This window comes from Equus przewalskii, unplaced genomic scaffold, assembly GCF_037783145.1.
Source record: "Equus przewalskii isolate Varuska unplaced genomic scaffold, EquPr2 ChrUn-6, whole genome shotgun sequence".
Classification (NCBI taxonomy): Eukaryota; Metazoa; Chordata; class Mammalia; order Perissodactyla; family Equidae; genus Equus; species Equus przewalskii.
The window spans coordinates 374,821-396,831 of record NW_027228754.1 but is presented as its reverse complement, the minus strand read 5'-3'; the positions used below and the strand labels follow the sequence as shown (position 1 = coordinate 396,831).

Below are 22,011 nucleotides of genomic sequence, written 5' to 3'. Positions count from 1 at the left end.
GATCTTGTAACTTTAGATAAGAAATCAGATCGGATTAAGTCAGGACATCCTGTGCTTCCTGGAAGGTGATACAGATCAGTATGTACGGCAGGACGCCTTGGACTTCTCTCCCTGGGGCAGGGGCAGCCTTGATCTTCATCAGCAGCACTCAAACGTTCTCTACAGAGCATAAGACCATAGTGTGATAGATGGGGAAGAATGGCATATCATTGTTACCACACAAAATGGGGGTTCACTTGCCTGATGACCATAAAGAGCTGATTAATTATGGCATCAATCTTTGAGAAAAGAGATCAGCTTTATTCTGCAGGATGGATCTGCAGGGAGAACAGGGCGGGTGTGCCCTCAGATCTGTCTCCCCAGTTCAGGATTTGGGGCAAGGCTTAAGAGGTTAGGGAGAACAGGCTGGCATGCAGAAATGCTAGTGGGGGGCTGGCCCCGTGGCCGAGTGGTTAAGTTCGTGCGCTCCGCTGCAGGCGGCCCAGTGTTTCGTCAGTTCGAATCCTGGGCGCGGACATGGCACTGCTCATCAGACCACGCTGAGGCAGCGTCCCACATGCCACAACTAGAAGGACCCACAACGAAGAATACACAACTATGTACTGGGGGGCTTTGGGGAGAAAAAGGAAAAAATAAAATCTTTAAAAAAAAAAGAAAGAAAGAAATGCTAGTGGGACAGGTTCTGACTGGAGGGCTTCAAACGTTTGTGGTAAGGTTTCAAACATTTAAGACAGGGTTCTAAACATTTAGGATGGAGTTCTAAACATTTTTGATGAGGTGGGGAAGGAATTGTAACACCAGATCTTCCTGACTGAGGGACCCCTCACTTCTGGTAAGAGTCCAACTTTCAAGTTCCAGTCACGTCCCAGTCCTTGGGTTCTGTGCGGAGGAGGATCTTTGGTTCCCCGGTCATTTCAGGTCAAGATTTCTTCTTTTGCGCATGCTCTGGCTACGTGACTTTGCAGATTTTCTGAAAGACAATTCTTCATCACTCTGTTGATAAGAGATGGGGTTAGTTGAACTGGTCCTGGACAGCCGGAAGTTGCATACTTTTAGAAACAGACGCACAGGGGCTGGCCCGTGGCCGAGTGGTTAAATTCGTGTGCTCTGCTTTGGCGCCCCGGGGTTTCACTGGTTCAGATCCTGGGCGCGGACATGGCACCGCACGTCATGCCGTGTTGAAGCGGCATCCCACATGCCACAACTAGAAGGATCCACAACTAAAAAACATACAACTATACACGGGGGGGGGGGGGGGATTTGGGGAGAAAAAGCAGAAAAATAAAAAGAAGATTGGCAATAGTTGTTAGCTCAGGTGCCAAAAGCTTCCGCTCTTAAAGGTTTCCCTGCTAAGGGAGTTCTCCACTGAGTAGTTTCCACTATGTGAGGTCAGATGAGACCTAGGGTAGCTCAGCCCAGGACAAAAGGACCCTCCCATCATTCCCTACAGAGGGCACTTCCCATGTGGGCCAGTCTCCGGTCCACCCTACCAGGAACTGAAGAGGCTGTGCCAGTACCTTTCCCCTCATCAGTCTCTGAGAAGCCAAGCTTTCATGAAAGCATCTGAGCTCAATGGTCAGTGAAACTCTGGCATGGGAGGGATGCCTGGAGTCCAGCCCCATCACACCTTCTGCGGCTCAGGAGAATCACTCTTCCTTCCCTACTCATGGCTATTTCTGACCAGGGTTTCTCCCTTTGGCAATGCCTGATGGGGAGCTATTCCCCTGAGTACACAGTGACATCAGCATGTTAATCACCTCTTTCTGGCCAGAGGTGGTGGGAATCCTCCAACAACAGGAAGCTGCAGATCCTTCCCCATTTTGAGTTGAATAGCCTTAATCTTCTTGGCTCTTAGAGCCTCTCATGTCTCTCATCCCCCCACTTCCTTCCACAATTTGACTCTGTCCCTGATCGTTTGCTATCCATGCTCAGTATCTTCCACCACATCCTCTTACTCGTGACTCAAATACCTATGTAATTTAAGGACATGGGGCAGGAGACAGCGGGTAAAGGATTTCTTCGTTTTGGGGGACTAGTTGTAAAAGTAGTCTCCGCTAGAGGGAGACTTAGTCTCAAGAAAGAAAACTGGATATGAAATTTGTGATAAGAGGAAGTAGAGGTGTTAACTCGTTTATGTAGCTTTTGTATTGTAGCCAAATCTCTCTTCTTTTTTAAAAAAACTTTTTGTTGTGAAAATAATGAAAATTCACTTGTTTTGTATTTGGGAATTGCTTTTGCTTTTAATTTAATGCTAATTTATAATTTATAGAAAATATTTACATGGTTCCAAAATCAACTCTGCAAAGCAAGGTGTATTCAGACAAGGTTGTCTTCTACCCTTGTCCTTTCCACCTTATTTCTTCTCTCTCTCTCTAATTATACCATTTATTTTTCCAGCATTTTTATATTAGAAATATATATATTTATATCTCCTTTTTAAGATAAACAATAGCATGCTATTCACATGTCCTACACCTTGCTGTATTCATTTAGAAGTATTTCTTGATGATCACTCCATAATAGCGTATTCCTCGTTGCTTTTTACTGTTCCATAATACTCATTGTGCACGAGACTCATTTTATAGTTGCGTGATACCCTTTATTGATGGCCATCTAGGTTGTTCCCAAGCTGTAGCTGTTACAAATAATGCCGCATTTAATAGTGCACACTTCTTTTCATATTTTTGCCAGAGTATCTTTGGGATAGATTTCTAGAAGTGGGACCGCTTAATCAAGAGGCATCACGAATTGTGCTAGCTGGATTTTGCAAATTCCCCATCGTAGAGGTCATACCATTTTGCATTTCCACGCTCAACATATTAGAGTGCCTGTTTGCTCACAGCCCAGCCAACAGAGCATGTCATCAAAGTTTTGGATGTATGCCACTCTCATGGGTGAGATATGGTATCTCTACGTAGTTTTAATTTGCATTTTTTAAAAATTATGAGCAATGTTGAGCATCTTTTCATATGATTAACAGCAATTCGTATTTCTTTCTCTGTGATATGTTTGTGTCTCTAGCCAAGTTTCCTATAGGGTTGTTAGTCTTTTTCTTTGGTATTTTTAGAAGTTTGTTTCTTATCAGAGATATTAACCCTTTGTCTGTAATATAATTTATAACTTGTTTTTTCCAGTTGTCTTTTTACTTTGCTTTTCATTTTGTTATGTATTAAAACTTGTCAATCTGCATCTATGGAGATAATCATACATTTTTTCCACCCTGGATCAATTAATATAATAGATTATATTAATGGATTTCCTAATTTGAGTTTCCATCTTTGCAGTCATGGAGTATCATCCACTTGGTTATGATAAATATTTTCTTAACCTGCTGTTGGGTCAATATTAATAAGTGAAATTGATCTATAGTGGGTTTTTTTGTTATGGTCTTTGTCATGGTTATAAAATTCAGGTTTAAGAATCAATCTTACACTCACTTCCTAATGTGAGTTTGGGAGTTTTCTTTCTTTTGCTGTACTCTAGAATAGTTTAAGAAGTTAAGGATTTATTTATCTCTTGGTGAGGAAGACTGGCTCTGAGCTAACCTCTGTTGCCAATCTTCCTCTTTTTTTGTTTGAGGAAGATTGTCGCTGAGCTAACATCTGTAGCAATCTTCCTCTATTTTTTCTATGTGGGACGACACTACAGCATTGCTTGATGAGTGGTGCGTAGGTCTGTGCCCAGGATGCAAACCCGCGAACCCCAGGGTGCTGAAGTGGAGCTCTGAACCTGACCACTACACCACCAGGCCAGCCCTGGATTTACTTTTTTAAAGTTTGATAGACTCATCTAGTGAAACTATTTGGGCTGTTTTGTTCTGTAGGGGAACTCTAGTTTCTCTAATTCTTTTGTGTGAAATGATCTGTTTAGACCTTCTGTCTCTACAGGGGTCAATTTTGTTAAATTGTGTTTTTCTACAAAATTATCCATTTAATGTAACTTTTCAAATATATAGAATATTTTTTAAATTTTCTCTTCTGTGTCTCTTCATTTCTAATTTCACGTATTGTGCTGTCTCCCCTTCTCTGGAGTAGTTTAGTTAATAAGTTACCACTTTTATTTTTTCAAAAAGAATAGTTTTGGATTTAATAGTGCTATTTTTGTTGTGGTGGTTTTCAAACCCAGTAATCTCTGCCTTTCTTTTTACTAATTTCTTCCTTCTCCTAACATTTGTTTACCTTGGGCTTTTTTCTAGTTTTTTGAGTTGTAATGTTTATTCATATATTTTTACTTTTTTTCATATGGGTATTTAATATTATAAATCTTTCTCTGATAGCTATTTTAACTATTTCCCATAGATTCTGATTTTCATTATTACTATTTTCAAAAAAATTCTACTTTGCATTTCCTCTTTGACCCAGGAGCAGTTTAACAGTATGTTTTAAAATTTCCTGTTGGAAGAAATTTTGGGTTTTAGTTATATTACGTTGTGGGCCAGAGAATACTATTTGTATCATTATTTCTTCCCTTTGGAATTTACTGAGATTTTCTTTGTGGCCTAAGATGTGAACATGCCACATTTTTGTGATTTTTGTGAATGCTTTATATGCATTTGAAAAAAAAGTGTATCGTCTATTATCAAGGTTCAGTGTTTAATATATATTAAACTTATCTCATTTATTATGTTGTTTAGGTCTCCTATATCCTTACTTATTTCTTGTTCACTCCCTCTTTCTAGAGTTGAGAGATTTGTTAAAGTCTCCTATTATTGGTGTGCTTCTATTTCTCCCCATGTTAAATGTAGTTCTTTATCTCTTTTTTTAATTGTGGTAAAAATTTCTTTATCTCTTTTAAAACTTTTTTGTCAGAATTCTGCTTTCTTGGATAATTACAATTGCAACCCCTGCTTAAATTTTTAAAAATTCTGGTACATTTTTGTTTTCGCATCTACTTTTAGTCTTCTTGAATCTCTTCATTTTAGATGTTTCTTTTATACAGCATAGTGTTGGGTTTTGCTTTGTTAATCAATGTGAAAATCATTTTCTTTTAACAGGTGTGGTAAGCCCATTTACAGTCATGCATCTCTTAATGACAGCTATAAGTTCTGAGAAATACATGGTTAGGCGATTTCACTGTTGTGAGAACACCAAAGAGTGTACTTACAAAAACCTGGATGGTACAGCCTATTACACACCTAGGCTATATGGTACTAATCTTATGGGACACCATGGTATATGCGGTTTGTTGTTGACTGAAACATCATTATGTGATGCATGACTGTATACATATATTTATTGATGTAATCAATATATTTGGCCTCAGATCTGCCTTACTAGTTTATAGTTTTATATATTTAGGTCTTTCACCATGTGACGTATTTCATTTGCTTCCTCCCCCTCCTCTTTTTTTTAACATACCTTCTGGTTAGGAAGAGTTTGTATTTTTGTTCTAATGGTTGTCTTTATCCTAATACTTTCATACAATACCTAAGTTCACTCTCTTTTTGGCTATTGTCTATGTGAGCATGTGAGATAATAGAAAGTATATATATTGGTCTCTGCCCCCGGTTCCCAGCACAGAGCTCCTAAAACTCTGTGATTTCCTAAGTGGTAGGAGCACTAGCAGCATCTTTTGCTCTAATATTTGGTCTTTGACCCCAGTTCCTGACACAGTTTCTGCTCTTAAATCCCTTGCAATTTTCTTGGTGATAGCAGTGTCTTTTGTTCTAATGAGGTGACTCTTGGTGGGCTCCTGAATGGGAGCTCGTCACCAGAAAAACCAAGCCATGATTAGCAGCTTTGGAATTTTTGGCCCCGCCCCCATTCTCCAGAGGGGAGAGGAGCTGGAAATGGATAATGATCGATCAGGCTTAAGTGATGAAGCCTCCATAAAAATCCCACAAGTATGAGGTTTGGAGAGCTTCTGGGTTGGTGAACATATGGAAGAGCTGGGAGAGTGGGCGCCTGGAGAGGACAGGGAAGCTCCGTGCTCCTTCCCACGTACCTTGCCCCAGGCATCTCTTTCATCTGGATGTCAATCTGTAGCCTTTATCTCTTCTTTTAGTATAAATTGATAGGAGTTCCAGTGGTGCAATCGGGTAGCATGAGGTACTTATAATAAACTGGTAAACAGTAAGTAAACTGTTTTTCTGAGTTTTGTGAGCCGCTCTAGCACATTCATTGAACCTGAGGAAAGGGTCATGGAAACCTCTGATTTATAGCTGATTGGTCAGAAGTATAGGTAACAACCTAAACTTTCAATTGGCACCTGAAATAGATGGGGGCGGGGGGGCAGTCTTGTAGGACTGAACCCTTATCCGGTGAGGTGAGACCTGATGCTATCTCAAGGTAGATAGTGTCAGAATTGAGCTGAAGTGGGATACCCAGCTAGTATCACGGAATTGCTTGGTGTGGGGAAAACCCCCATACATCTGGTGTCAGAAGTGTTGGGAATGAGATAGTAGTATGAGAGGAAAGGAGAAACAGGGGGAGGACTGGAGTTTTTCCTAATATAGAGTAATACTGAAATTATCTAGTAATCTGTTAATCCCCCTCCCGTTGCTCTCCCCTAGCACCTAACGAGGCAAAATGCATTTACTCGCAGTTGCTGTCTGCGTATGACGATCAGAGCTCATCCCACTTCTCACACTCTCCCTAAACTCACCTCAGTGATAGTTGTACTATATTTACAGGGTTGCAAAAGATCTGGAAACATAAATGAATACATATTAAGGGTCTATTGATATTATATTTCAACACATGATAAAATAATGTCTATTTCCAGACTTTATGGCCACCCCGTATATTGTCAAAGCACATAGCCATCACATACTGCCCCGTTTCCATTGTTTTATTATTATTACTATTATTAGTAGTAGTATTTTGAGGAACATTAGCCCTGAGCTAACATCTGTGCCCATCTTCCTCTACTTTATAAGTGGAACACCTGCCACAGCATGGCTTGACGGGCCGCTAGGGCAGCGCCGGAGATCCCAACTGGTGAACCCCGGGCCGCCGCCAAAGTGGAGCCGGCGAACTTAAGCGCTTAGTGGGGCGCACGAACTTAATGCTACGCCACCGGCTGCCCCCCCCCCCCGTTTCCATTATAACCATCGATTATTCTTAGTTATGCAAGTAAACATAAATTGAATTCTCACCACTAGTGAGAGATATTGATGTCTCTACAGCTGGTTCTCAGGAAGGGTTCTTATCAAGAACATTCTTCTTTTGTGGTGTACGGGAGGAGATGTAATACAGTCTCCAATACAGGGAGCCTTAGATGCTTCCTAAGAAAGAAAATCGGATCCGAAATGTATAATCTATAGAGAAGTTTTGAAACAGCTTTTATATTCTCAGCTATCCATCCTTCAGTGCTTACTGTGCACAGAACGGTGTATTCAGTTCCTATTAGGGAATATACAGAAGCTAGGGGGTATGAATAGTTCAAAGTTGGGCCAGTAGCTTGGTTAGATAAGATGCAGGAAAACAGGCAAAGGCCAGGTCTCCAATCCAAGACCCACCTCCACCTGACCCAGCGAAGCAGCAAACAGGGCAGCTTGGAGCTATCTGGAAGAAACCTTGGATTGCTGATGGTAGGACTGGAGACAGTGATTCAGGAGGTCAAACTGTGTAATAGATGAGATGCCCACGTTTTTACTAGTAAGGAGTTACTAATGATTTTTTCTGGCTTTAAAAATGCCATGGGAAGAAAAGTACATTGAAAGTCCAAGTTGCTCATTTTTGGCTATTATAGATTAGAAAGCACTACGGGGACCGCCCCATGGCCCCATGGGTAAGTTCGCGTGCTCCGCCTTGGTGGCCTAGGGTTTTGCTCGTTTGGATCCTGGGCACATGGACCCAGCACCGCTCATCAAGCTATGCTGAGGCAGTGTCCCACATGCCACAACTAGAAGACCCACAACTTAAATATAAAACTATATACTGGGGGCTTTCTGGAGAAGAAGGAAAAATTAAAAAAGAAAATTAAAAAAAAGAAAAAGAAAGAAAGCACTAAATAAGGTAGTTTATCTAACAATGCAAATTTTTGAGAGAGAAGTTACTGTGAATCCCTAATATCTGGGAAGGGGTATGGGATGAAAATAAACAAGTTAGAGATATAATCAATCTAGCAAGTCTTCAAGATCTGCCAGAGAACTCTGATACACAGCTGGAGAGACGTAAACTCTTCGGAAGGCAATTGGCAATATCTGTCAAGATGCACACGCCCTTTGACTTCACTATTTCATTTCTATAAACTTATTTCACAACTACACTCTCACACATGCAAAATAACACAGGTACAAAGTTACTCATTGCTGCGCTGTTGTAATAGTAAAAGTTTGGAAGCAAACTAAATGTTCAACAATAGAAAACTAATTAGATAAATTATAATACATCATCAATGTATTGATTTCTTTTGTGTGTGTGTGTTGATTTCTTAAGGCTATAAAGCTTCAAGAAAAAGTAAGGGAGCTCTTTAGCCCTCATATGTAATGATCTCCAAAAGTACATTTTTTTAATCTTAAAAAAGTAAGTAGTATGTATGTTATAATTTGTGTAAAAGGTAATTGTGATGAATAAAATATATATTTCTATTTCTTGTATATGCACAAAACCTTTGGAAAACTACACAAAAACTGCCAATTGGTTGTGGGAAAATTAATTTCTATTTTTTAAAAAAAAAGATCCACTGGTTCAAAGCAAAAGCAGGAAATCGTTATCCTTTGCGGTCTCTCTCCACTTCAGCTGACCAGCATTCTTTCTGATCTTTCCATTCTCTCCTATTATATTAGTAAGACTCTTACGAGCTTGCAAGAAAGGTACAAGCCCAAGTTGTCTCTGCAGAGTTATTCTCAACTAGGGAGCAAATCGTGTGTGCCGCCTTGCAGAGAAATAAGAATAAAGCACTGCAGTGAGAAACAGAGAGAGAGGGAAAACAATCTCTCTCCCTGATCGCGTTCTACCTTCCAGATTCTCTTATCCTTTGAGCCTCAAACTACACTTTGTAATTTTGAAATCTGCTATAGTTCTCCTGTAACTTTATAATTTACCTTTTCTGTTTAAGGTAAACTGAATTGGTACTTCTTTTTATTTTTATTTTTTATTTTTTAAAGATTGGCACCTGATGGAATTTTGACCTTTTTTCATATTGGCTGGTTAGCTTCAGGCACAGTTAATGGTCTTTCATGGGGCCAGATTTAACTCTTTCAAAGTTGGAAGGGCTCATCGAGGCCCCACTCACAAAATATGCCTCAGGGTATTTTCATCATTTGCTTCAGTTCTCTGATGACTGAAATTAGGAAATCTTTTCTTTGGATTGAGTTATCTGCCATTGAACCACGAGTTTACTTTGTATCAATAGGTAATGTATAAACTGTACCTAATTGAGGGCAACCACCAGCATGAGTGCTGGAGTCAGATTACATGGGTTAAAGTCTAGCTATGCCTAAATGTGTGACCTTGGACAAGTTACTTAGTTTTTCTGGGTCTCAGTGACCTTATAGTGTAAAATGAGGATAATCTTAGTTTTGAGCATTAAACATATGTAAATACCTAGTAGGGTGCCTGATGCATAGTGAGTGCTCAAAAATTTTAGCATTATTATTGGCTCAAGACTACCCAGTAAGAAGTACCAATTTGGGGCTGGCCCGGTGGCCCAGTGGTTGAGTTCTCATGCTCCACTTCAGCGGCCCAGGGTTCGGATCCTGGGGGCGGACATGGCACTGCTCAGTAGGCCACACTGAGGCGATGTCCCATATGCCACAACTAGAAGGACCCACAACGAAGAATATACAACTATGTACCGGGGGGCTTTGGTGAGAAAAAGGAAAAAATAAAATCTTTTAAAAAAAAAAAGTGTGGCTTGATGAGCAGTGCCATGTCCGCGCCCAGGATTCGAACCAATGAAACACTGGGCCGCCTGCAGTGGAGTGCGCGAACTTAACCACTCAGCCACGGGACCAGCCCCGGAAAAAAATAAAATCTTAAAAAACAAATTGCCTGTTATTACTCGTACAATTTCCTAGTGTCTGTGAACTTCTAACTGGAGAATTCACACAGGACCAAGCCAGGATTGTACTTTAGATTTTAAAGAGAAACAAATAACCTAAAATGGTCACCTCTCCCCTAGAAGGGGTTAGCGGATCCAGAAACAACCCATATACATTAAAGAATACAATAAAAGTGGCATTTCAAGTCACTGGAGAAAAGATGGCTTGTTCAATAAGCGATGCCAAGACAACTAGTTAGGCATCTGGAGCCTGACCTCAGTTTACTCGCCAAATAAATTCCAGCAGGAACAAAAATTTAAATATAAAAGCTGAAACCATGTGAATTATTTTTTAAATATTGGAATTTACAAACAGCCATTCAAAGGATAAGATCCAGAAGCACAGAAGAGTAATAAATTTGACTACATAAACATTAAAAACATGTCCATGGCCAAAAACACCCCCAAAACAAACAAAATTAAATGACAGATAAACGGAGGGGGGATGTTTGCAACATATATGACAGAAGGCTAATTTCCTTAATATATAAAGAGTTCAAAGAGATTAATAAAAATGATGAACAGCCCAAGAGCAAACGGCAAAAGACATTAAAGGCTATTTTCAGGAAAGAAATAAAAGAGGCTTATAAATATATGGGGAAAAAACCCTCATAATTAAAGAAATGAAAATTAAAAACAATGATACACTATATTTCACCCGCTGCTTAAGAGGCAATATAGTGTAATGGTTAAAATTGATGGCTCTAGAGTCAGAATACTTGAGATTAAATCCTGGCTCTACTCCTCACTGTGTATGCTCCAGTTTCCTTTGCTGAGGTTTTTGTGAGAACCAAATGGCAAAATGTAATAAAAAGCAATTAGAACTGTGCCAGACACACAGTAACTACATTAGTTCTTATTATCAGATTGACAAAAACAGGAAAAACATTGTTAATACTGTTGAAAAGAGAGTGGACAACTAGGTACTTTAACACACTGTTGGTGGATGTATAAACTGGTGCAAGGTCTGGCAATTTGACATTATTAACTTTCTAAATGCACAAACCCTTTGATTTGAAATTCACTTTTATAAATTTATCCTACTAATTACATATATCTATAGATATATTCATAAAGATATATATCTTTATTCATATCTTTATGATATGAATTTTTACGAATATATCTATAGATATAGATTTTATTACAGCAATGTCTGTAACCTAAATGGTCATCCAAATGGGACTGAATAAGTATGTGATGGTGCATCCTAAAAGAAGACACTGTCACAAGAAAACAATCCCTAAGATTTTCAAAAAAGGAAATCACAAAACAATGTGGACAGCTTGCTCCCATTATTGTTAGAATGCATAGAATATTTCTGGAAGGAGACACAAGAAAATAGTAACAGTAGTTTCCTCTGAGGAGCAAGACTGGAAGCTGGAGTCAGATGGACATTTACTTTTGATTAAACACCCTTCGGAAAAAATGGAATTTTTTTCCCCTGTACATTACTTTTTCAATTAAACAAAAACTAGTTATTTTTTAAAAATAGGATCTCAGTCATCATAGAACATCACATCTCCATCAGAAAAGCATACCAGCTGAAGACAGAAGGTTCCAAGAGAAATGATGCTTGCTTAACTATCACTGCGGCTTTAAAGACCAAGATGGATATCCCAGAGCAAAGTCCTTGGTCCTTAAAGCCATCACTCTAGAGAGTGATGAAAACCACAGGGACTAAACACAGGAGTCTCCTTTCCAGACCTCATATTATCCAGCTGTTAACTGCCAGAGCCTACAAAACAAGAGTTGTTTGAGCCAGCCCTGATGGCCTAGTGGTTAAAGTTCGGCGGCCCGGGTTCAGTTCCCGGTTGTGGAACCACACCACTGGCCTGTCAGTTGCCATGCTGTGGTGACAGCTCACATAGAACTTGAAGGACCTACAACTAGAATTTAGAACTATGCACTGGGGCTTTGGGGAGGGGAAAAAAAAAACAAAACAAGAGCTGTTTTTGCCTCCAACTCTAGAAGTGTAGGAGTGTTCTTATACTTGGTGTGTTGGTTGGGATGAGGACCGTGAGGGGAAAAGGAAGGGAGAAGGGACTGGCAATTATCCCTTATAATGCTCTCCTGGTTCTCCATGATCTATTTCTTTGGACAACTCGTATCTTACTTTTTCCTTTCATCTTATACATTAATAGACTTTACAATTCATAAAGCAGTTCCACTTTCTCCTTAATTCTAACAGCCCAGTAGATGGGGATGATAATACCATTATAGATGAATCCCAGAGATGTTGTCCAGTCCCACAAATACTAGGTTTGTGTCCTGGCACCTGCCACCGCCACCTAACTCCCCAAACCTGGTGCTTTCCCCACTATGACTTCCTCTCATCACCCTGCTCAATTTCCTGGTACCAGCTCCTGACTCTACCTCATCTCAGTCAACACCAAGCACCTGTGTTCTCAGGCCTTGTGATTCTAGAGAGTAATGGAGGAGACAGGAGTCATTCAAGGACCAAGGACAAGGTACGTTTTTCTTTCTGGGGACAAATTTGAGTCAGTCACTTTTTAAAACATTTATTCCTTTGTTATTCTGCCTGAGAAAATGAAGTAGCGAACCCTATAAACAGGATTCTCAGCAGTACTGAGTACCTGCCATGCTACATTACCTAGACACTTTATTCACTTTATGTTACTTACACTGTAAAGGCAGGCTCTATTATCTCCACAATACAAATGAGTCTACAGAAATATAGCCAAGAGAAGCCAACTACTTAATGTTATACAACTCCTATGTTCCTCTGTTGAGTAAGGACTCAAATCCCAGTGTTTGGCTCTAAAGTCCATGGTACGTTCCACCACACTGCCAAAAGAACACAGCTCATGGGGTGTGTTAAGTGGTTAAAGACCCCAGTCAAAGGCAACTTGGAAGTTCCTAACGAGTAATGGTAGAAAAAAAGACGGGGCTGCTATTCAGCTAATTTTCTTAGGTTTATTTACTCTGTCTCTCACATCTCTAAAATGAAAATGAAACTAAGTTTCAGGGAAAAAGGTTGGGAACAGAGTTAGCCAAGAAACTGAATAACAAGTAGAAGGGAAAGGTAGCCCCTGCTCATTGGGAGGTAGCCGTGGAAGCTCTGCCTTCTGCGGTTGCCAGGCAACAAAGGTAAACAGCAGGAAGTGGCAGCATCATGGCCACTAACTACAGCGCCAACCAGGTAAGTTCTTTTTCCATCTCTTTAACCTTTAACTTTGCCTTCCAGATTCTCCCTTTGGACTGTTCCCTCCCATAGATTCTGACTAGTGAAGAGACAGCTGAGAGCGGGGTGAGACGGTATTATTCCCCTCCTCAGTTCCTCAGGAGGGGGCCCAGGGACAAGCAAAAGGTATCTCTGGGTTAAGTTTGTAGGGTCTAAACCAGAGGTCATCAAGTTTTTTCTGTAAAAGGCCAGAGAGTAAATATTTTAGGCTTTGTGCGCCAAGTGACAAAATCAGAAATATTATATAGGTATTTACATAACGAGAGAAAACATTTTTCCATAAAATTTTTGACAAAACTCAAATATAATAACAGTGCATTTTTTTGTAATACTAATGAAAAGAATAGAATTCTTTTGGGATGAGAAAACATTTCACTTAATTGGGATACAAAGTTAGTGCTCCCTTTTATCAAATCAATTACAAATGTTCACCTATAAAAACCATTCTTAGCTTTCTCAGGCCATCCCAAAACAAGAGGATGAATTTGGCCCATGGGCCATAGTTTGCTGACCCTTGGTCTAGACCAGAGTTGCCCAATAAAAAGACAACACAAGTCACAAATGTAATTTTAAATTTTCTAGTAGTTAAATGAACAAAAATAAATATTTAATTTAGCCAAATACATCCAAAATATTATTTCAACATGTAATCAATATTTTAAAAGTTGGAGTCAGATGTTTTACTTTCTTTTTTTTTACTAAGTCTTCAAAATTTCGTGTATGTTATACTTATAAAGCACCTCAATTTAGACTAGTCACATTTCAAGTGCTCAATAGCCACATATGGCTAGTGGCTCCATGTAGGTAGGACAGCAAACACATAGACTAAACAAACTACATACTCTTTATAGTGAGTTAAAGCCTAGCATGGCTGTTCAGGCCTTTGGTCTTCAAAGCGAAAGAACCGTGCCTAGTTATCATTTCCCGCGCTTGGGGCCTTTAAGCCTCACAGGGGTTCTCATCTTTCTCTCCACAGTATGAAAAAGCGTTCTCACCCAAGTATCTGCAGAACTGGTCTCCCGCCAAGCCAACAAAACAGGTATTCCACGCTCAGGACACCCACAGGGCCAGTCTGTGGTTCTTTACACTGCACCTAACTTCTTTCAGCATTTAAATTCCCATATCCTCCTCTCCCTCAGCCCTTAATTCAAGCTCTTCAGAGACTTTCTCCCTCTTTTCCACCCCATTTTCATAAGTACTTCTCTCTCCATCTCTACCCCAGAGCATTTCTTCTCATGAAGGCTACACTCAGATTATCGCCAATGATCGTGGTCATCTATTGCCTTCAGTGCCCCGTTCCAAGGTGAGAACTCATCTCATTCCTATCAAAACAGGTAGAGAACAGGCATAGAGCTGGAGTAACAGAGGGGACACTTGCAATCTCCTGCAATCACAATCCGGAAAATTAAAGTTCAATCTAGCTCACCTCGTAACACAAGCACCCCCAAACTTTTAGCCGTTTATCCAACAAGATAGAGTTTAGCACCCAGAATTCCTTAAATTGATGAATGATTTGTATAAAATGAACGCCTTCAGGTGATGATACTTATACAGTGAGTACTCTGCCAAACTTAGCCTAAGGATGCAGAATTTAAGCTGGCAGAGGTAAGGGGATGAAAAAATTAGGGTAACCTACATGAGAGGGGGGAAAAAGAGGAGTGGGGAGATTATGCTGTGTCTTATTTCATTACCTTCATTCCCAAAGGTAAAGGATGGAAATAAGATGAATAGAGGTCCTGCCAACAGGTCAGTTACTGGGAGTGAGAAGCCCTGTTGAGGAACCCTGTCTTTTTCCTTTTAGGCAAATCCTTGGGGTTCCTTCATGGGCACCTGGCAAATGCCTCTGAAGGTACCCCCTGCTCGGGTGACCCTGACCTCCCGTACAGCGGCTGGTGCTGCCTCCCTCACCAAATGGATACAGAAAAATCCTGATTTACTCAAGGCCTCCAATGGGCTGCGTCCTGAAATCTTTGGCAAGGTATCTGTTCCTCCCACCTAACCTCAAATCCTATTGTCTTCATTTCTTTTCAACTTCAAAAAGGTATATTGTTGGGACAGCCCTGGTGGCCTAGTGATTAAGTTCAGCGTGCTCCACTTCAGTGGCCCAGGTTCAGTTCCCAGGCATGGACCTACACCACTTGTCTGTCAGTGACCACGCTGTGGTGGCCGGCTCACATACAAAAAGAGGAAGACTGGCAGCAGATGTTAACTCAGGGTGAATCTTCCTCAGCAAAACAAAAAAACCCCCCCCAAAACACCATACTGTTATACCACAATTATCCCAGCAGGGGGACCCTCTAACCAATTGTGTCTTATCCTATCTAGTCCCTAATCACCTTCTGAGGCCTGAAGGGATGAGCTAAGGAAATCTTACTGTCGCCCCCCCCCCCGCCCCAGTACAAAATGATTTGATCTCAAGGAAGAAGTTAGCAGAATCAAATTTAACTCTTCTTACTGGAGACCTGACCTTTTGTCCACGGTATGGGGAGAATGGGACTTAGAATTCTGAGATGGATTGGGAATGATCCACGTCTGACTAGAAACATGATTGTTTCTTCTATTTGCCCCCCGACAGCCCCATGATCCAGTCAGTCAGAAGAAACTCTGGAAGTCTATCACAAAGACTGTACAACAAGCACCAAGTCCAACCATAATTCCAAGCTCCCCAGCCTCAAATCTCAGTTCCCCAGATCAACTCCAAAGCTCACACCCCTCTGCAGGTCACACTCCAGGTCACGCGACCCCAGTCAACTCTTTTAACAGCCCACCTGGAAGCCCACGTGTGCTAGAACACTGGGCAGGTCCTAATCTAGCCGAAGTCCAGAAATGCAAACCTGGAACTCCAGAAAGGACCAAGGGACCACAGTGAGAAAACCTGTCTAGAGATCAAAGGAAATAAGCAACACTCCCCAGTCAGGGAAATTATGGGGTGGGGATAAAGGCGAATTTGGAAAATAAACATCGTTTTTTGAAACTTTCACTGATTTGGATTTTTTCCTCCTGCTATGCTGCTTCTTGTAACCTGTAACCGGGAAAAGGAAGGTTGGGGGGAAATAGAATAGGGAAAAGATGATAGTGGCTTGGAGTGGAAGGCATTTTTACAAGGACTGAGTTAGTTCTACTCCAAAAATGACCAAGAAGTTGGTGTGAATCATAGCAAAAGAAAACTCAAAGAATCAGTCCCTCACGCTCACTCCCTTGTTTTTCATCCTGAGCACGCCCAACTACAACTTTAAAGTCATAAGTACAATTGTTTAGTAGAGTAAGTGTATGTGAGTTTGGAGGAGGTGGGGAAGAAAAGGTATGGGGAGCCAAAGTAGAAGACACTCTCCTTGTCTAAGACTTTGTATCTCATGACAGAACACACAGGGAAAACAAATCAGAAAGTTACAAGAGCAAAACTCAAGCAAAAGTACAAATATAGTTTGAAAACTGAAGATACAGAAGTCATTAGAAGACAGAGAAGAGAGACAAAGAGAGATGGTAAGCAGAAATTCAGGGCAGAATAACAAACACGATGACCACTCTGAAACTCCAACTCCACAAGTCAGGAACTCCCCATCCATTTCACAGCCTTCAACTTCTGCTCATCTCTGTCCCCATTCTGCATCTTCCTGGTACTGGCTGTTATATTTAATGCCCTTGCCAAACCTTTCCCAGTCTCAATGCCAAAGTGTTCCTTCATGAACACACTTGTCCCTCACTCCAAGGACAACGACAGAGGACATATGGGTTAAGCTGGAGGAATGCTACAAAGACTTCCTAGGACCAGTCTAGCAAAAAGGGAGAAGTGAGCATTACTTAAAGCGAAAGACTACTTGGGAGCTGGGATGAACACTACTGAGGCAGCAGGGCTCCACTGTCTTAGCCTAAGTAAGGTCTTCCTCTCTGACACCAATTACAGTCAGTGCAACTTCTCTCCAACCCACAGCTTTAACTGGTTGGCCAACAACTCAGCCACGGACAAGACAGATCTATCACCCCAGACTTTCCAAGAATATCAAAACAGCATTCCTACCAAAGGAGTTAGGGACCCCAAAGTCTGGCTTATATGGATTATAAAAGCAGCAAGTTTTCTCATTAAATTATAATGTTTGCCAGGCTTTCAACAATCTTTTTTTTTAAGATCGGCTCTGAGCTAACATCTGTTGACAATCTTCCTCTTTTCCTTTTCTTTCTTTTTCCTCCCCAAAGCCCCAGTACATAGTTTTATATCCTACTTGTGGGTCCTTCTAGTTATTCTATGTGGGATGCCACCTCAGCATGGCTTCACGAGCAGTGCTAGGTCCGCACCCAGGATCTGAATCGCCGAACCCCAGGCTGCCACAGGGGAGTGCGTGAACTTAACCACTACACTACCAGGCCAGCCCCATCCCTCCTTTCTTATCTCTACTCTCTTCTCTCTCCAAATCTACATGCTTAGTGCATCATCCCTTAGCTGTCACCTTCACTGGTTCCTAGCTCCCTTGACTAGATAATAATTTGCTGAACTGTACCATGAGGCTTATAATTAGTTCTCAGTGAGATTTTGGAGACGGTAATAACTCAAACTCTCTCCACATGCTTAACTTCCTTTCTCTTACTCCTTCCTTCTCTGAGGCTTCTGCATGCTGTTAAATCTTTGGCTACTTGTATTTGATTCTCTGAAAATTTTTTCAGTGGTCAGTTGTCAGAAAAACTGTTTCCCTCCTAAGAAAGGTCAGACTGGGGGACGTAAATGCCTGAGACCAGAGGGAGGAGGAGGAAATTGGCTCCTCCCCAACCGCCATTCTCTTGGTTTCTCTAGATTTCAAGGAGAGTCAAAGACAAAATGAGTATTTTAATTCAGTTTCAGAAAAAGACGTCACATGAATTTGGATTAGAGAACATGACAATAAGAGGCTTGTTTTTCCAGAAAGGCAAGGAAAAGAAATAACCCTTAATAGGTTCAATGATAATTTTCTGGATCTTCCTCTTGCATCGTAAGCTATGTATCTTCTCCCCAAAGCACCTGCTCCAAGAGCCAACTCACTCTCTTTATCTCCCTCTAGCTGGGACAGGGTAATTCCCCTCCACCCCCACCCCTCTTCTTTCAGTCATACTGCGTGGGTGCTAAAGACCCTGGGCTCTGACCAATGAACAGAACTGTCCTTTAAACCGGCAACCCACAGGCAGTGGCACCCGAAGCCCCACTCCCAGTCCCCATGGCAGAGGCCACAGAGCTGGCATTGTTTCCACTGTCTCAGGAAGAAGGAGCCAAAAGCTGACCCTCAGCACAAATCAAGGCCCAATATGGAGACAGAATAAGGGTCCTAGGCCCAGAGTAGGCTGCAAGCTGGGGACAGGAAAAGGGAGTTTTGCAGTCATTCCATCTTTAGAAACAAGGGGAAAAGTGGACCCTTTTCCACTACTATGTTTCTATATGGTACACTATTGCTGAGCTCCAAGGGGATGTGCAAGCACAAAAGGGACTAAACAAATCAGGAGAACTTTGTCCTGGCTGGAGATAAGAGTGACAAACAGGAAGACAGGTCAATATAATCATTTGTAGGAAGATGATGTTGGAAACTTTAGCTCTTCACATGGCTGCCAGCCCTACAGAGGACAACACAGTAAGAACCAAGACAACCACTCCAGACTGGTATAGCTGGGGAATCTTCAGACCTTTTCCTAGGTCCCATATCTGTAGGGGAAAAAAGAAGAATTTCAGCAATCAGGTCCTTGGTCACTCTCATAGGTCTTTTCTCAGAAAGGAACTCCATCTAACGGAACAGACAATTCATCGCAGCATAATTCTAGAGAAAAGCACTTCTTTCCTCATGCCCCGTCACCTTTCTCAAAATCCACAATATAATATCTACCACCCACTTTTTCAATGACAGGAGAGGCATTCTCAGCCCCTATATGCTAAAGCTTCCAGACTAAATAGATTAAACTTTCTCTCATGACAACAAAGCCGCATCAATGTTTCCTGAAGTATGTTCCTCCAAAAACTAGTTCCTCAGAATGTTGAGGGAAAAAAGTTCTGTGGTCAAATGAATTTGGTAAACATTTAACTGCAAGACTTCTCAAACAATTTATTAATACACATTGTGAATCTCCAAAATGAGGATAGAATATACATGATTTCCTACAGATAGTCAATCACAGAATCCCTTTTGAGAAGGAACATCCGTCCATCAGGGGACTAATGCTCCAAAAAAACCCTCTTTGGGATTTAGAACATTATTTCTCAAGTCTGTTTTGACTGTGACCCCCACTAAGAAATAGCTTCTCAAGATAGTTATTACTTCCTACTCTCTTAGATCAACCCCACTCTCCACCCCGCCATTAGATCTTCTGGCAAGGCAGCTCTGAAGCTTAGAGGGCAAGAACTACGGACTGTCACAGAGAACAGATAAAATCCTGTCCCACACTCAGAGCCAATACTTGCTAGGAGGAAAAATAAAAGCACATTTAAGGGCTTAAGAAAAGCCTTGACTGAGTCCTGAGATTTTGTAAACTGCTTCCCCAGCCTTCTCCCCATATTGAGACAAAAGCAAATATACTGCAAGTCCCACTTGAGCCAAGATGCGAACAGAAACGCTGATCAGCTGATTCTCATTAGAGCTTTGTTCTGTAGAAGAAGTCGTCATTAACAGAAACGCCCTCCCCCTCTCCATCCCTTCCCCCTGAGAGAAGTGAGGTTACTTTGAATCAAACTGAACACTACCACAGGGAATAGGTGACAGATGCACTTAGTTTCTCACCTTTTCTGATTCCATTAAACTCTCTGTTGGACCAGATTGAAATTCAGAAAGTACTTGTCTCTAGGCTCTCATGTGGAAGTTATAAAGGTCAAATTAAGGCAAAAGCCTCCATCTGACAGATGGCTCAGGAGAGAAGTAAGAATGGAAACAAGAAGAATGGAATTGTAATTGTTTTCCTGGGAAAGGAAGCAAGACTAGGGGTAGGCAGACCACAGAATGTGAAATCTCAAATACTGGAGGAGGGACTGATCTCTGACCAGGGGCAGGTTTGATTAAACTTTAATTCCTTTATAAAGAGAAAGAGACACCAGTTTGAACTGACCCCAAGGTCATATAGGAGGCAACATGGACAGTTTTCAGACCATCAAAAGATTCCTAAACCCAATTAAAATCTGGGATCCTAGGCACCCAGTTTCTGTTAAAGTTGGCCCTATTCTCTCCAATAACTCAAAATAAATAAAAAACCAAAACAGTTAATGCAATCCAATGTCAAGATAACAAAAGTTAGTATATTTGACTCCAGCCAGACTTATTCTGAGTTGACAGGAATGTTAGACTGAAAGCAGCAACCATGTTTATCTAGCCCCTGACTGAATCCCCAGTGTCTAGAATAGTGCCTGACACAACAGGTACCAATTAATTATTTGTCTAATAAATACGTCTTCTATGCCAGAAGTATGACCTGGCTTCAGGGGTTTCTTTTACTAACATCCCTCTTTTTTTTTTAAACTTGGCACCTGAGCTAACATCTGTTGCCAATCTTTTTTTTTTTTCCTTCTTCTCCCCAAAGTCCCCCAGTACTTAGCTGTAGGTCCTTCTGGTTGTGCTATGTGGAACACTGCCTCAGCCTGGCTTGATAAGTGGTGCCACGTCGGTGCCCAGGATCCCAACCGGTGAGACCCTGGGTCACAAGTGGAGTGTGTAAACTTAACCACTCAGCCACAGGGCCGGCCCCAGTAACATCTCTAAAACTGGAAGAGTTCGCTCTGAGACCTTGCAAGTATCTGCCAGGCCTACATCCAGTGCTCAGCTACATCACTAGCAGGGCTGCCAAGAATTGCACTGGGGGTCTAGTTTAGCTTCCCCTGAGAGGTCCCTGAGCAAAGGTCCAGTACAATTAACTTTAAGAACAGCACTAGGGGCTGGCCCTAGGGGCTGCAGTGGCACAGCGCGTAAGTTCGCACATTTTGCTTCAGCGGCCAGGGTTCGCCAGTTCAGATCCCAGGTGCGGACCTACGCACTGCTCATCAAGCCATGCTGTGGCAGGCGTCCCACATATAAAGTAGAGGAAGAAGGGCACAGATGTTAGCTCAGGGCCAGCCTTCCTCAGCAAAAAGAGGAGGATTGGCAGTAGACGTTAGCTCAGGGCTAATCTTCCTCAAAGAAAAAAAAAAAGAAGAACAGCATTAAACCCAGACAATGAAGGAGAAAATCCTCCCAGCCTCTCCATTCCCTTCACCCAGAAAATGTACAAATCTACAATTAACTTACCAAGTGTCGGATCCCATTCCAGGTGTGATACATGAGAGGGAAGACAAGTGCAAACTTGGCTGTGTGGATCAGTGCTGGCCCCAGACACAGGGACTTTACAAGTTCCAAATGAGACTCAAAGTTCCCAGGGACCAGTAGGGCGGACAAGCCAAAAAGAGAGACCCCTGAGGAGAAAAGCAAGTAAGCCATCACAGCTGCCCACCAGCTACAAGCAACGTAACACATAAAACTGAGTTCTATGACAGCCCCTGGCAACTCTTACAATTCTAAACCATTTCAAAATGGGGAAGATTTAAACTAATGTTCATGTTTGTAGTGGGAGATAGGCTACTTACGATCTGACCCTAATCTCTTAAAATTAGCCATACATTTTAGAATATTATTCCTTGGGGCGGGCCTGGTGGTGCAGCGGTTAAGTGCGCACGTTCCACTTCTCGGCCGCCCAGGGCTTGCCAGTTCTGATCCCCGGTGCAGACATGGCACCGCTTGGCAAGCCATGCTGTGGTAGGCATCCCACATATAAAGTAGAGGAAGATGGGCACAGATGTTAGCTCAGGGCCAGTCTTCCTCAGCAAAAAGAGGAGGACTGGCAGTAGTTAG

General features: G+C 41.6%; 2 protein-coding genes and 1 long non-coding RNA gene across 4 annotated transcripts in view; 1 reads left to right on the top strand and 2 right to left on the bottom strand.

The window, feature by feature from the left end:
* Positions 1-279: 279 nt before the first annotated feature.
* LOC103559997 (uncharacterized) lies at positions 280-7,308 on the bottom strand. The gene is made up of 2 exons (XR_011536924.1): positions 7,097-7,308; positions 280-993 (listed from the first exon to the last, which is right to left on the bottom strand). It is a non-coding gene; the product is annotated as an uncharacterized lncRNA (long non-coding RNA).
* Positions 7,309-11,982: 4,674 nt separating this feature from the next.
* CFAP126 (cilia and flagella associated protein 126) lies at positions 11,983-16,172 on the top strand. The gene is made up of 5 exons (XM_008533874.2): positions 11,983-13,150; positions 14,169-14,231; positions 14,415-14,495; positions 14,994-15,170; positions 15,768-16,172. Exons 1-5 carry the CDS (start codon positions 13,124-13,126, stop codon positions 16,059-16,061), a joined length of 642 nt encoding a protein of 213 aa, XP_008532096.1. The 5' UTR covers positions 11,983-13,123; the 3' UTR covers positions 16,062-16,172.
* A 1,819-nt stretch (positions 16,173-17,991) lies between these two features.
* SDHC (succinate dehydrogenase complex subunit C) overlaps positions 17,992-22,011 on the bottom strand; it is a 30,237-nt gene continuing 26,217 nt past the window's right edge. For both annotated transcript variants that reach the window (XM_008533879.2, XM_008533877.2), the window contains 2 exons: positions 21,412-21,575; positions 17,992-18,854 (listed from right to left, as the gene is read on the bottom strand). In XM_008533879.2, the coding sequence (XP_008532101.1) occupies positions 18,750-18,854; positions 21,412-21,575 (269 nt within the window). In that variant the 3' untranslated portion in view covers positions 17,992-18,749. The remainder of the gene's footprint in view (positions 18,855-21,411; positions 21,576-22,011) is intronic.

Excerpts from the sequence above, each read along its gene's own strand:
- CFAP126 (XM_008533874.2), top strand. The coding sequence starts at position 13,124 with ATGGCCACTAACTACAGCGCCAACCAG. Across the intron at positions 14,232-14,414 it reads CCGCCAAGCCAACAAAACAG|AGCATTTCTTCTCATGAAGG; the intron begins GTATTCCACGCT and ends TCTCTACCCCAG. Across the intron at positions 15,171-15,767 it reads GTCCTGAAATCTTTGGCAAG|CCCCATGATCCAGTCAGTCA; the intron begins GTATCTGTTCCT and ends GCCCCCCGACAG.